The 13,708-nt window shown below is 37.5% G+C and overlaps 1 protein-coding gene across 1 annotated transcript in view; it reads left to right on the forward strand.

Moving 5' to 3' along the window:
* Positions 1–2,560: 2,560 nt before the first annotated feature.
* The window catches only part of LOC146166743 (inter-alpha-trypsin inhibitor heavy chain H3-like), a 31,002-nt gene continuing 19,854 nt past the window's right edge, over positions 2,561–13,708 (forward strand). The window contains exons 1-10 of the mRNA XM_083384865.1: positions 2,561–3,111; positions 3,925–4,046; positions 4,221–4,362; positions 5,737–5,869; positions 6,900–6,994; positions 8,101–8,300; positions 10,776–10,897; positions 11,392–11,458; positions 11,868–11,991; positions 12,840–13,022. Of these exons, the coding sequence (XP_083240991.1) occupies positions 2,561–3,111; positions 3,925–4,046; positions 4,221–4,362; positions 5,737–5,869; positions 6,900–6,994; positions 8,101–8,300; positions 10,776–10,897; positions 11,392–11,458; positions 11,868–11,991; positions 12,840–13,022 (1,739 nt within the window). The remainder of the gene's footprint in view (positions 3,112–3,924; positions 4,047–4,220; positions 4,363–5,736; positions 5,870–6,899; positions 6,995–8,100; positions 8,301–10,775; positions 10,898–11,391; positions 11,459–11,867; positions 11,992–12,839; positions 13,023–13,708) is intronic.

Consider the following 13,708-nt stretch of genomic DNA (forward strand, 5'->3'; position numbering starts at 1 on the left):
AAAGGTAGACGATTACACATTGCAATGCAAAGGAAAGAACGAAAGGAAAAAGGCAATATGTCCGGTTCGGTGCAGTATTACTGTGTGCGTCGGTAAACATAGAGCGCCGCTACAATTACGAAATTTTTGAAAAAACGAATGTGAACTGAATATTCCATTTAACTATTTGTAACTATTTTCATTTAAATCGCGAATTATTCTAATATAATGTAAATAGTTAATATGTTTGAGTTCTTTTTTATGCCTTTTAGCATAGCTTATGCTTTTTAGCCTGTAAAAATTACATACAAGTCGTTACAACCAAAGGCTTTTATTTCAAACTCTTTGTTTTGACTAGGAGGCTAAAAATGCCGTTGGACAAGTAGCATTTTTGGAAAATCCTAGAAATTTTATCGTCGATCACCAAGGAAACTAGAATTATCTAGTTGTCCAAGTCTGGTCAGTTGTTCGTTAGCTGAATGTAATGATTTATAATTATTATATAAGCAAAAAATATTGAATAAAAAGTTTCTGAAATACGATTTCATTAAAGTTTTCTTCCTAAATTACGCTAATCTATACCGTCAAAAGCGTAGTTGGAACAAGCGAAACCACACGACAAGGCCCAAGGCTGCAGCAAAGTGGATGATGTAAAAATTCGCCTTTAATTACACTTGGGCCGTGTTGTTGAGGTCGGTCCAAACTGTTGGAAATGGATCTGGAAAAAACGGTTTCGAATTAGACAGGGCTCAAAAACTGAAATAAATACTCGACCTCCACCTTTGCGACGCTGAACATTTTAGACATCGTTTTGTACCATATTTCTGAACCACCGGTCGCCTTTAAAAGGACGGCAACCCTTTTTCATCCAGATTTTCATAGAAGGATGTAGAGGTACTATCTAAGACTCTTGATGGACTTTTGCCGAAACATTTCACTATTTGGTTACAACCAGAAAACAGGCATTTAACAAACTATTCTACAACAGGTTTTTTTTTAATAACCAACAAGATTTGATGGGATCTCACAGATTAAATAGATTTTTCATCTTTATTTTTTTTTTGGACACTGCATATCTTATTTATTGCTCTTTAAAATTAATTTAATATTTACCAGTAACATAGCAATACCCGAAATAGTATCAACTTAGCAGCTCAAAAGTGGAGTTTCCGATACAACAGTAGACTTGTACGACAGCAATAACAAGAGTCAGACGCTATTTGCGATGGACGATCGTTTGAGTGGTTCCCAAGTATATAATCGTATTAATAAGCGCTGTGCCTTCGGGCAACAAAAGCTTAAGTTTCGACGCTTTTACTTGTTGCGAGCGTCAGAATGGAAAAAAGAAGAGTAAAACTTTATAACAAGACAACGCGTACAACTTTCCTGGCCATTATTGCAATGTTTTCGTAGAATCAAAGAGTTTTTTAGTTGTAGAAGAACGAGACAGTCTTCGTCGTGTAGTATTTTCCACAGACGATTACGAGGTTAAGGGTAATTCAGAGTTACGAGTTTATTATTATGATATTGGTCACCGTTACAGTTCCTTATGGTTGAGCTAACCGGACTATGGGGGCCGGGATATGGTTGATTTGCCAGTGACCAACCGAAAAAATACTTTTACAGGATATTCACCGTTTAAATATTCTCGGACGATTTTAATTTATCCCGACGGCTACTCATAAAAAACATAGGCAGAGCAGATAAACAAAGACGACCTCAATTTGATACATGTTAAACAAAAATTGTCCGGAGTGCTAAGTTCCTATTTTTGCGTCAGTTTGTGGTGTCATATATTTAAGTCGTACTTTTTGCTATTAAATGAAGTGTTTTAATGAAAGAAAGTGCTTCAAAACCGCACTAGTCGCGTCATATTAAATCGTTTTCGTGTGGAAAAGTTTTCAATAACTTACCTATTGACGTCATTGTCGTTCGAAAAGTACAGTGACCAAGCTGATGAGTGATGAGTAACGAAATTATTTCTAGAATATTCTACAATAAATCGGAATTTGATCAATTATCACGCCCATTGATACAAAAATGTCTTTTTTTTCTTACTCAACTAAATTTTGGTAATTTTTGATTTTTAAACTATGAATATATTTATTATCAATAATTATTTAATATGGGCAGGATATTAGACAACTCTTTTGATGATAAACAGTGTCCAAACAGAACCACGAAGGGTATGAAAAAGATCTATAAACAAATTTTGTAATTTATAAAAAGCAAAATACTAATAGTTACGCAAAATGCATCATCAGTTCTGCTTGAAAACCTAATTCGAAGAGATATATATAATACAAGGTGTGATTCATTTAAAAAGAATCTTCAAATATTCTTATTTTGACAAGCTGGTAAGAGTAGGAAAAGTTGAGGATGCCTTCAAGAGTCATATATTCAATAAAATTTTCTGAAATCAAGGAATAATATATTAAGGCTATTTTTGTCTAGAAAGTTTTATTAAAAATAAGCCGCCGGTCGTAGTTTGCTCAGGCGTGATGTACTCTAAAATAAGCTCTATTTATATCCCACGAACCAGGTTTCCATTATATAGAGTTAAACTTGTAAACCGAACGCGATGCGTGACTTGCTCGTCGCGAAGAAGCTCGCTCTTCCTCTGCTCCTCCTCCTCCTCATCATCAACCTCTCCACGGCGTTGGTTCCTCCGGACACTCGCATCCGCGGCTGCGAGAACTTTCTCGACTTCCTCACGCGAACCGCAGTCCAGTACTCGGCCTCCTACTTCGCCGACAACCCTCGCGACAACGGCACCTCACTAGACCCGGGGATGGTGGACCCACCGACGCCGGCTGCCCTCTTTAAGGCCTTCTACGGAACCACGGCCACGCCGGCCAACTTCAAGGAGGCCCTGCTGCAGATGTACTACGCCGACCCTGGACGCTTCGGCCTGGCAGATGACCAAGACCGCAATCTGATCCAGCTGCGCTCCAACATCTACACCTACGCTCAGGCGTCGAGCTGGCAACTGGCGAGGCGCAAGTTCGGAGTGCTGGTTTACCTGGGACTGACCGACCTGGCCAGCGCCTCCCGTGATTGGGTGCGCTTGCGCTGCTTGCGCAAGGAATACTTGAAGCTCGCTGAGACGTTCGTCGTCACCGAGCTGGAGAAGTGAGTTTTGAACTCGATCGTTCGATTTTGTCTTAAACTAAATGTTCTAAACGAAAATAGGAAAAGCTTGTTAAAGCGAAATGGGAGATTAAACTTTTAACTCGATCGTTCGAACGCTGTTGTTTTGTATGAAGTCGACTGTTGAAAGCAAAATGGGAATCTTGTTTAAAGCGAAATGGGAAAATGAGAAAAGCTTGTTAACAGCGAAATGGGAGATTAAAGTTTTGAACTGAATTGTTTGATCTCTGTCCTTTTGTGTGAAATCGAATGTTAAAAGCAAAATAGAAAAAAGCGATAATGGGAAAAATTTGGTGTTAATATCGCTACTCGTCGGCAACTAGGTTATCGGTGCTAATCGGACCCAAATAAGAAGTGAGATTTAACGCCGTGTGTTTTTTTCCTGCGAAAGTTTACATGCGTGTGAAACATCGGACTATTTTCTAACGTGAGGAGTTCTCGACGTTCTCGCGCCAAGTGGCATTTGTCAAATGTATATGTAAACATAGCAAAACAGATGCCGACGTGCTGAGCGAGACATGGTTAAATTTAAACTGGGGCACTTTCAAACGATTCATGGCAAGGTTGTTTGTGTGTTTATGAGAAATTTAATACTGGTGGTCAGAATTAATTTATTCCGCTTCATTTTAAAAAGTTCTATTCTATGGCATCAAGAAGTGCAAAATTTCTAGAAACTATACAGCCATCGACTTGCAGCCGCACCGCGTTTAAATCCCGGACAAAACGCGATACGTGACAATACGCTCTGAGTAAGGATTTCCACACTTGTGACTGTTGTCCATGTTTTTTCGGCAGGATTCGCAACGAGATCGGCGAGTTCAGGTTCGGCCGGTTCTTGGACCTCGGCTCTGGCACCACCCTAGCCTTCGTGGTCGACGACACGGGAAGCATGGGCGGCGAAATTGAGGCGGCCAAAAATTTTTGTTAAATTAAAAAACAACTGTAGAATCACTTCGGTATTTTTCAAGCTCAATTGACCTAAATGACCAATCCAAATAAGTTAGAGATTCCAAACCGCTACTGGTCGTTATTTTGGGTATGTTGTGTTTTTATTTGTTCGAACGATTTACCAAAGATTTTATATTCATGACATTTTTCACAGATGATCCTTCGTCAGCGGCAAGGATCGTTGGACCAGGCCCAGGACTTTGTTCTCGTTCCTTTTAACGACCCCGAAGTCGGACCCTTGACGGTCACCAACAACCAGGACGTTTTCACAGCAGCCATAGAAAGGTGAGATTGACGAGAACGTGAACATAAAAAGTGTCGAGACTACGAGACATCCACTCACATCATGCGTACCTGAGTTTTTACCAAGCTCCTTGAAATATTCACCCCCACAAAGCAACACAATTTCTTCTTATACAAACAACAGCAAACAAGGTGTTGTTTCACGGATGTCCGATAATATCGAAAGCAGACTTGGACAACTTGATAATTCTAGTTTTCTAATTCATTTAATTAGAGCAATATGCGGCTAATTCTAATTCTAATCTAATTTGTAAATTGCTTGTGCGCTCTAATTCTAGTTCCAATCTAATTCGGATTTTACCAAAAAATGCTACTTTGTCCAACGGCATTTTTACTTTCTTAGTGAAAAAAAAAATTGAATTCCAACTATTTGGTTGGAACTTAATTTTCACAGTCTGAAAAGCATAATCTATGCTAAAAGGCATCAAAATTAGCACACACATATTTACCATTCACTTTCTTATTAGAATAATTTGCAATTTACTGAAACTGATTGTGAATATTCAAATGTAATTCTAGTTCTAATTCTAGTTCAAATTCGTTTTTTTCAAGAATACTGGTAATTCTAATTCTAATCTAATTTGAGAAAACTCAAAATGATCTAATTCTAATTCTAATCTAAATTGAAAAAACTGAAATGCTCTAATTTTAATTCTAATCTAATTTTAAATAGCTAAAATAAATCTAGTTGTCCAAGTCTGATCGAAAACTGATACCCGACGCCCAGCTGTAGTATCGGTACCGATCAGACACCAAATTACTATAGGAATTTCAGACTTAGTTTACTATCCCCCCCAAAAAAGTGATAGATTAACATCTTGAGGTAACTATAAACGTTTTTTCACTAAAAGCAAATTAGGACTTACTAATCTGAAAAACATGATCATGGAACGTTTTGATTTCATTAATTTTGCTAGAATAAATCGTTTTCAGACCAAGATATTGTAGGCAATGAATATTTTTAACTGAGCATTGTTTTACTTCAAACGGTTCAAGCGACTTTACAGTTAAAATATCTTTGCAGATGTCACGTTAATATCAACTAGTTAATAAGACAAGTATCCTAGAAACCATCGTGATTTGGACTCGTGACAACTTACCAACTCCCCTTTTGAATATTATGTGATGAAAAAACTTTTTGTCATAAATCGACGTATATGCTGAGAAATATTGTCAGTTGGATCTTCAGTTCGGAATATATAGCTCGTTAGAACCTAAATATTTCCTTGATAATTACGAGATTTGGTATCGGATCGGATCGCGATACTTTTTGTCCAAAATATCGGTATCGAAATAAATATCAAGTATCGTACATCCGTAATTGAAACCACTATTTCAAGATTTTTTTACACACAGCCTTTACGCTGACGGCGGCGGTGACACTCCTGAACTGGCGATGCGGGGAATTTCGCTAGCGGTTGAAAACAGCAGGTTCGGCTCCACTATCTTCGTGATAACCGATGCGGAGGCGAAGGACATCGAACTACAGGTTGGACTAACATTAGATGGTCACGATGACATAACTAATAGTATTACCCCACTTCACCGTTGGATGATTTAATTCCTTCCTTGACCCTGTTTTTGTCTTTGGAACTACATCGAACTACAGGTTTCGACTGAGATGAAATATTCCTAGATAATAGTATTACCCCAACGGCACCGTTGGATTTTTTAATTCGTTTCTAAACCCTGTTTTTGTCTGTGAATCGGTTGAGCAAAGAAATAAAAATTTTACGTTTTTAATGCGGATTTTATGTTTCTTATGCAGATAACTGCCCATAAAATGCCGCAGACTCCTATAGGTTTACTGTACTTGTATCAAATAATAATCTAGCTCATGTTTGAATTGCTTGATGCGGGTGTGTCGGTGGCAATATCCAGGCGGCACTCCGCTCCGCTATACCCAGTAGATTAACCGGTTAAGCGCCTTTTCTACAAGCATGGAAACTGCCTCGGGCCTTTCGTCGGACTTAAAAAAAAGTTAGTGGCAGTCTCCTGTATCGATCCTATCTTGCGATCGGTTTGCCAACGCGCCATATTAGAGATTACAAGGAACAGGAATTCTCACGAATTACGCATGAATTTAAGACAGCATATTGAAGAAGCTCTCAGGATCCATAACAAAACCGAGACGTGTGGAGATGGGCACGAAACTTGTTGACGTCACGTTGGAATTTATTTTTTCCAGACCTATGTTTATCAATCGAAAGATCCACACACATATGTGTGTTAACAACTGAGATCTAGCTTTTCTGAAGCTGCTTTTTGACCAATGATTACAGCTTACGTATCTTTAGTACTTACCGAATCTGTTGATCTATGATGCAAGCAGCGCAGGCTAGAAAAACAACTGGCCTGCAGTGAGGTTCGAACTCACGACCCTCGCTCAGACCTAAGTTTTACGCGATTCTTTGGCTTTTACTTTCCAAACGAAAACACTATATTTAAGCTTTAAATTTAAACGATAACCAACAAGACAAGCATTTAAAGTTAACTCATTGTTTTTATTTTTATTTCAGGATCTGGTCGTGGCTCAAGCCAAGAGAAAAAATATCAAGATCACTTTTCTACTGACACGAAATATCAATAAAGTCATGTGTAGTGGAAGCCACCCGTAAGTGATGAGATATTGCAAATTTACTTTCTAACTTTGGGGCGTAATGGTTTGAGGTTGTAGTAAGGCGTAGTAAGAATATGAAAGCTCATACAAAAATATTTCCAACATGATGTTAAAAATGAATATAGAGTTATTCGAAACGTTCAAAATGATAACTACTTCTGTATAGGCTTGGATATTTCAATTATTTTCTAACTCTTCCTAAATGCTGTTAAAAAATATAAAATCACCTTTTTAGGTTTCGTTAAGCCCTATTTTTAGGATGACGGTTTAAAAAATATTAAACTAAAAAAGTTAGATGTTGAATATACAGTATGTAGATTTTAACTTTTAATACAATGCATATCCTGGGGAATTCGAACCTTCACCCATATATCTGAACGTGTGTGTATCCAGTGGGGTGCGGTATCTTCAAGAAATTGATGCTTGCACTAAACTTGTTAACGGCAGAGCCTAATGAATTAAAAGCACTTGAATACTGACGTCACGTTATGACGTAACTTTGTAACGTCGTTTTTTAAATTCTTCATGATTCTCCACACAAAAATCCCAGACCCGCCCGTCAATTAAATCTATACAGATATTAGTAAATATCAGTTGTTGTAAACTAATTTTTTAAATAAGCACCAGTCAAGTCTTTTGTAAAATACCTTGTTTTCAGTTTTATTTAATAAAATACTTCAATCCAAGTCATTTTTTCAAAAAATTGAATTAAGTCAAGTCAAGTTAGTTAAAAACAGTGACTTAAGTGCACTTAAGTCAAGTCAGTCATCACAACACTGGTAAATATACATAGACATTAGTCGTACTCAGGGCCGAATTAGCGGTGAAGCCTAAGGCTGTTTAATAGAAAAGGGACTAGTTTTGCAAACTAAGCTATAAAAAGTAATAAAAAATAAAGTACATGCATGAAAAATTAAAATTATTGACTGCAACAAAAAGTAACCTTAAAAAAGGGCCGCTTTTTCAAGGGCCTAAGGGTATAGCCTTAGTAGGTTAATACGCACGGCACAGTATCCATACGTAGCCCCCGTATGGTTAATGTTTTGATGGTTAATCAGCTAATCGATGTTTAGTACAACACCCCGTTGTTTTACGTATAGCGGCCCCGTGGGATCGCTTGGCTATCGACGTTGCAACACTCCTTCGTTCAAGTTCAGCCGGGAGCTGTACAACTACCTGGCGGAAAGCACTGGTGGGAACGTCCTCGTCGTCTCCAAGGCGTCTTTTTTCAGCGCTACCGAAGTGATTGACAGCACGATCAAGCAGGGCGTCGTCGATATCAGCTTCGAGGTTCTTTCGAGTAGGTGGCGGGGTTTTAAGCATTTACTTCTATTTTTATCATGGGCTAACATCGAATATTAAAAACATAGCCGAATTGATGTTGACGACAAGCGATGACTCTTTTTGCAGAGAATGTCGATTTATTTCGTGAAAAATTTAGCAAAAAATTTCGGCAATTAGGTGTTAATATGGCTGAATATTAATTTCCATGAAATATATACAAGTATTTTTCGCTAAAAGTGTGTTTGCTTTGCTAAAGCCAATACAAGGAATGTAAAAAAATTAGCTTATTAGAGGCACAACTTTCGGAGCGATTGCTCAAAAACAATCTCGGCGCGCCAATTACGTCCAGGTCGCTTAAAACGGCGATGAACAGATCTTTTTTCGATGTATGATTTATGTTCTCGATACAAAGGTCTCAAACTAAAAGTGCTTTGCAATTAAAATTAAATGATGTATCAAAGCAACTATAACAGACCTAGGCAAACTACGACCCGGCCTGCCAAGCAATATAATCCGCCCGCGATCAATTTTCAATAAAACCTTTTTCGGCAAACATTAGCCTTAACCTTGTTTTATTGATTTCAGAATTGTTTATTGAATACATTAGACTTGTAACAAGGCATCTCACCTGTTACTACTCTTACCAGCTTGTCAAGACAAGGGTGTTTAAAAAATCTTTTAAAAGCATACACAAGTTGTATCATGTGAATTCGAGATCCCCTTTTTTTGAGACGGCCCGCCAAGAAATTTTTTTTTGTTTTTTTATGCCCAATACTAAACTTGAAGGTAGTTCTTGATAAAGGACTATTAGGCAAGAATGGACATTCCGTATCGTTAAATCATGTATTTATTTTCTCCGTGTAACAGCATTATCCATTTCGTTACGCTTAGTGATGTTTTATTCTTTACACTGCTTCTGTTTTCCTTCGCTGAATGCATTGCTTGTTTGGCCGTATTACCAGTCCAGTTTTTCTCGAATTAATCTAAATGACGCTGAGCTGTTGGTTCTTTCCGTTCATCGAAACGCTGCTAGAACTACTAAAAGAGCAAATTAATCGTTTGAAAATTCGAAGTGGGTCCCCGGTCGCGTTTTTGCGATCCCTTTGCTGTAATATACAACAACAAACCAAAATTATAAAAAAGGATATAGCCATGTTTAAAAATGTTTACAAACCTTTCAATAATTAGACTTTTATTGTCAGCCGTTTACTTTTTTGCCGCGAGATGTTTGAAAAGTTAAACTAAACAATACACGATCTTGGAATATTATAGTCATTCATTCAAACCATCTTAGAAAATTAACAAACCTAGAAAATTAACCAAGCTACGTTTGAACTTGACTTTGACTAACTGAGATTTGGCGACACGGTGGTGATTACAATTTTAACGCGAAAGTTTGTAAAACTCTGAGAAGCTACAGTGAAAATTCGGCCGTGGCACCTGTTGAGGTGGAAAATTCAAAGCTAATTGGCATGCTAAAACCCGAACTTACGCCGTCTCCACTTGACATTTGCAACCTGCATTTCTGTTGATTTTGCTACCTTCAGGCTATATTAGGGCATGAAGAAGCATACGTGCGTTGCGAGACTTTGCGAAAATCGTTTGGCAATATTGGATACAAATGTTTGCATACCCTTATTATAACGCTGTTAACTCATACATATTTGTACGGAACGTATGTCAAAAATATGATAAACGATATGAATACTGTTTGTAGAGTCTTCTTTAAGTAGGACATAAATGTACGTATGTATGTAGGCTATGTACACATTGCTATATGGCTAACCACAGTGTTGTAATGACTCAAGTCACTGTTTTTAAATGACTTGACTGAGGTATTTTTCTGTTTTACGTTTATGTTATTTTCAAGTAAGATGTTGCTCATAGTCGGACGAGTTTACTAATTTTACGAGCTATACTTTTTAAGATACGGATGACTTGGAATTGACTTGCTCCGTTTATGGCTTGACTGGGATTAGATTTGTTATTGATTTCAGAACGAGATACCATCTGTGACTTCTCTCTATGTTGAAAATAAATAAAGAGTTATTCGAAACGTTCAAAATGATACCTACTTCTGTATGGGCTTTGATATTCTTATTACGTCTTACTACAACCTCCAACCATTATGCTCCAGAAAGAGTTATTTTTTGCAAATACCTTGACTTGGACTTCATTCATTTCCAAATGATTTGTATACAACATTAACCGTCCTGTCAGGGCCAAGTTTGTGCTTCAGCACACAACGCGTTCCTGGGGATACATATTTCTGTTGCAACCAAAAAAATAAAATTATTTCGGCTGTCGTAAACTGTACTTTCTATGTGACACCTTAAATCGTCCTGCGGCAAGTTTTTTTAAAAATTTCGGCTTGAATTCACGTAGGCTAAGTAAGCTTGAAAAAATAGGGTTGTACGCGGCCGGAAAGCCTAGGCACACCGTCTAACGATGGATACCTAATTTCTTTTTTCTTTTCACCCTTAATTTGCAGGCGAAGAAACGCGAAACTTTGCCGTCCCCGTCGACACTGCCTTGACGGAAATGTTCTTTCTATTTCTCGGCTCTTGCCGTGACATCACCATAACTCACAATGGTGAAATACTTCCTTTGAAGGTAAGTGTTAATATTGAACAAGATCACAAATTAGCTAAATTGCTTTACAAGCTACGTTTGATCTCTTGACTGGCGTTTGATCACAGTTACAATAATACCTTTAGAATCATTAAAGTCAAATTGATGACTGACAACCTATGGTAGCCTAAGGTCATTTCAAGGTTCAATTTAGTACAGGACATATTCTGTTGCTGACCAACACTATGGAATGCGCTATTTCCTTTCAATTAACGTCATTGAATTATAATGTGTTGCTATTATTTCCAAATAGCCATTTGTCGATTAGAATTTGTTTCTATGGGATCAGACATTTTTCAAAGCAATATTAGTATTTCTTTAAAAAAATGTCTGATCCTGGTTTTACTCGGGTTTTTAAACTTTAAGTTTTATTGTTTATATACGCGCCAGCGAAACAATGATGACAAGCAGAAACCTGCTGCCAATGGTTTTGGATTCTATAAAGATACGCCCTTTTATATATTTTGTTTCTATAGGATACCGTTTCATTAGGCAATTTCTATGAAGGCAAGATTCTGGTTGGAGACAAGTTAACGTTACTGCGCAAAAAACATGTACAGTGAAGGTAACCATGTAACGTCTAGTGATAAAATAAACATGTAGATGTAATTTTAATTTTAACTCTGTTAGTAATCCAACGTTACAAGTATCTGTCCTGTTTTAGACCGTAGCACGCTCGACTGAAGGATTCCTGTTGACTTTGGCGAAGCAAACTACAGTTATCGGAGAAACGGCGGTTTATGAAACATTTGAAGGGAGGAGATTTTATCGAGTATCCGTAAAAAAATATTGTACCTTGTAGAACGATATAAAATTTCGAGTATAGGCCTTGGTTAATGAAAATCTATATATCCGCTACGTATAATGGTAGCATATATATCACAAACACATGGCTAACCCCAAAAGCCAATAGACTAAACTATAAAAATAATATTATGTCATCAATTCTTAGGTCAGCCACTATTTTCGGACCAAGTTACTTTGCTATTGAACATTTACGGTGGAAACAAGCTTGGAAGAGTGCGAGCTGTCAAGCTGATCTCCAAGGACACTGGGATGGTCGTACGGACCTTCAAGTAGATTTGCACTTAAACGATATACGCATCATAACGGAAGCGTAAATAGAAAATATGCCTCTTTTAGTTGCTAGGTATAAAATGTACCGTTAAATCGCCCGAACAAAACACAGCCGATGATTTCAATAAAATATTACTCTTCCTGAAAGATGTGAGGCTTACAACAAACTTAGTTTAACCCCCAAGAAAAAGAACACCAGAGGACTTTAAATCAGATTACGAAGTACATCAACAAAAATATTATTGGCTGTAGTGCTATACTGAAAACATTTTAGTAGTGAAAAAATAGAAAATGTTTTGGGTATTTGTTTTATTTTCTTGAAACTGATTACAGCTGCAATAGCAACCGAAACACAGTGATGTAAACAAGTCATTTTGAAATGAGTTAAGACCAAGCCATAATGAGAGCAAGTCTGTTCCAACTCCTTGTCATAAAAATTTAACGTTAAACTATTAAAATTGGTGAACTCGTCTGATTATGACCAACACCTCACATACAAATAATACAAAACGCAATATATAGCAAGCAATATGTTTTATGTGCAAAAACTAAGATAAATAACCCAATTTAAAAAAATCCCTAATAAAATTTTATTTCAACCAAAGACATTTGTCCAAAACTTAAGTCAAGTCATATTTCCCACAAGACTTAAGTCGAGTCAAGTCATACTGTCCAAAAAACTTAAGTCAAGTCAAATCATTTGAGAATAGTGACTTAAATGAACTCATTGACTTAAGTCATTACAACACTGTCAACACGCCTTAAACAAATTGTAAATGTTAAAGCGCGGCCATTTAGTGATTACACCTTATTAACATTAACAGATTTTCGTATTTACTTAACGCAGAGTCACGGCCAATCCACCGCCGGAGTTTCGTATCCCGATAGTGCGTCCGCCCACCGACCCAGTGCTCGTGCTAGTGGAGGGGACAGACCTCTCGGGTGTGGCCTACGCACGCGTCATGACCACGACCATTGAGTTCGTGCATGTCAGCATCCAGTGCTCGGACATCAAGACGACCGTGTTCAGGTAGGGACGTCTGTTTTGTCAGTTGAGCGTGGTTTTGCAGTGGGTAACGAAGACTGGGGAACTATTAAATGATTTCACGTACAGTTACTTGGCTTTAAACAACCAGAAGTGGGTGCTGAGTTAAACTTAGGTTTAATGAACAAGACAAGAATGCTGTGTTATACTTATATATAGCTTTAATAAAAAGACGTGTATGCTTTGTTAAACTTAGGGTTAATGAACAAGACGAGATTGCTGTGTTAAACTTAGCTCTATTTAACAATACATGGATGCTGTAATAAACTTAGGTTTAATTAACAAGACTTGGATGCTACACCAAACTTGGCTCAAATTAACAATACGTGAATGCTGTACTGCATGGTTGCTCTATTAAACAGAGGGCGTTAGACATAAGACGACCATAAATTTAGGTGCGGCCGTCTGATTTGTCAGTTCAGCGTTTTATGCAGTGGTTAACGCAGGCTGAAAGAAACTGCCAAACCATTTCACGTACAGTTACTTAGCTTTAATTAGCAAGACGTGGATGCTGCATAGCAGTGGTCGGCAATTTTTTTTGTCGCGGCCAAAATTCTCTTTTAAGAGCTATTGAAGGCCCACTACGTGAAAATTATACGACAACATGGTTAAAAGTAAATGAGGTACATATATGTTACAACCGAACATATTAAAGGTCCTACTGATTTTTA

The sequence above is a fragment of the Ascidiella aspersa genome, chromosome 1, assembly GCF_963924565.1.
Source record: "Ascidiella aspersa chromosome 1, kaAscAspe10.2, whole genome shotgun sequence".
Taxonomy (NCBI): Eukaryota; Metazoa; Chordata; class Ascidiacea; order Phlebobranchia; family Ascidiidae; genus Ascidiella; species Ascidiella aspersa.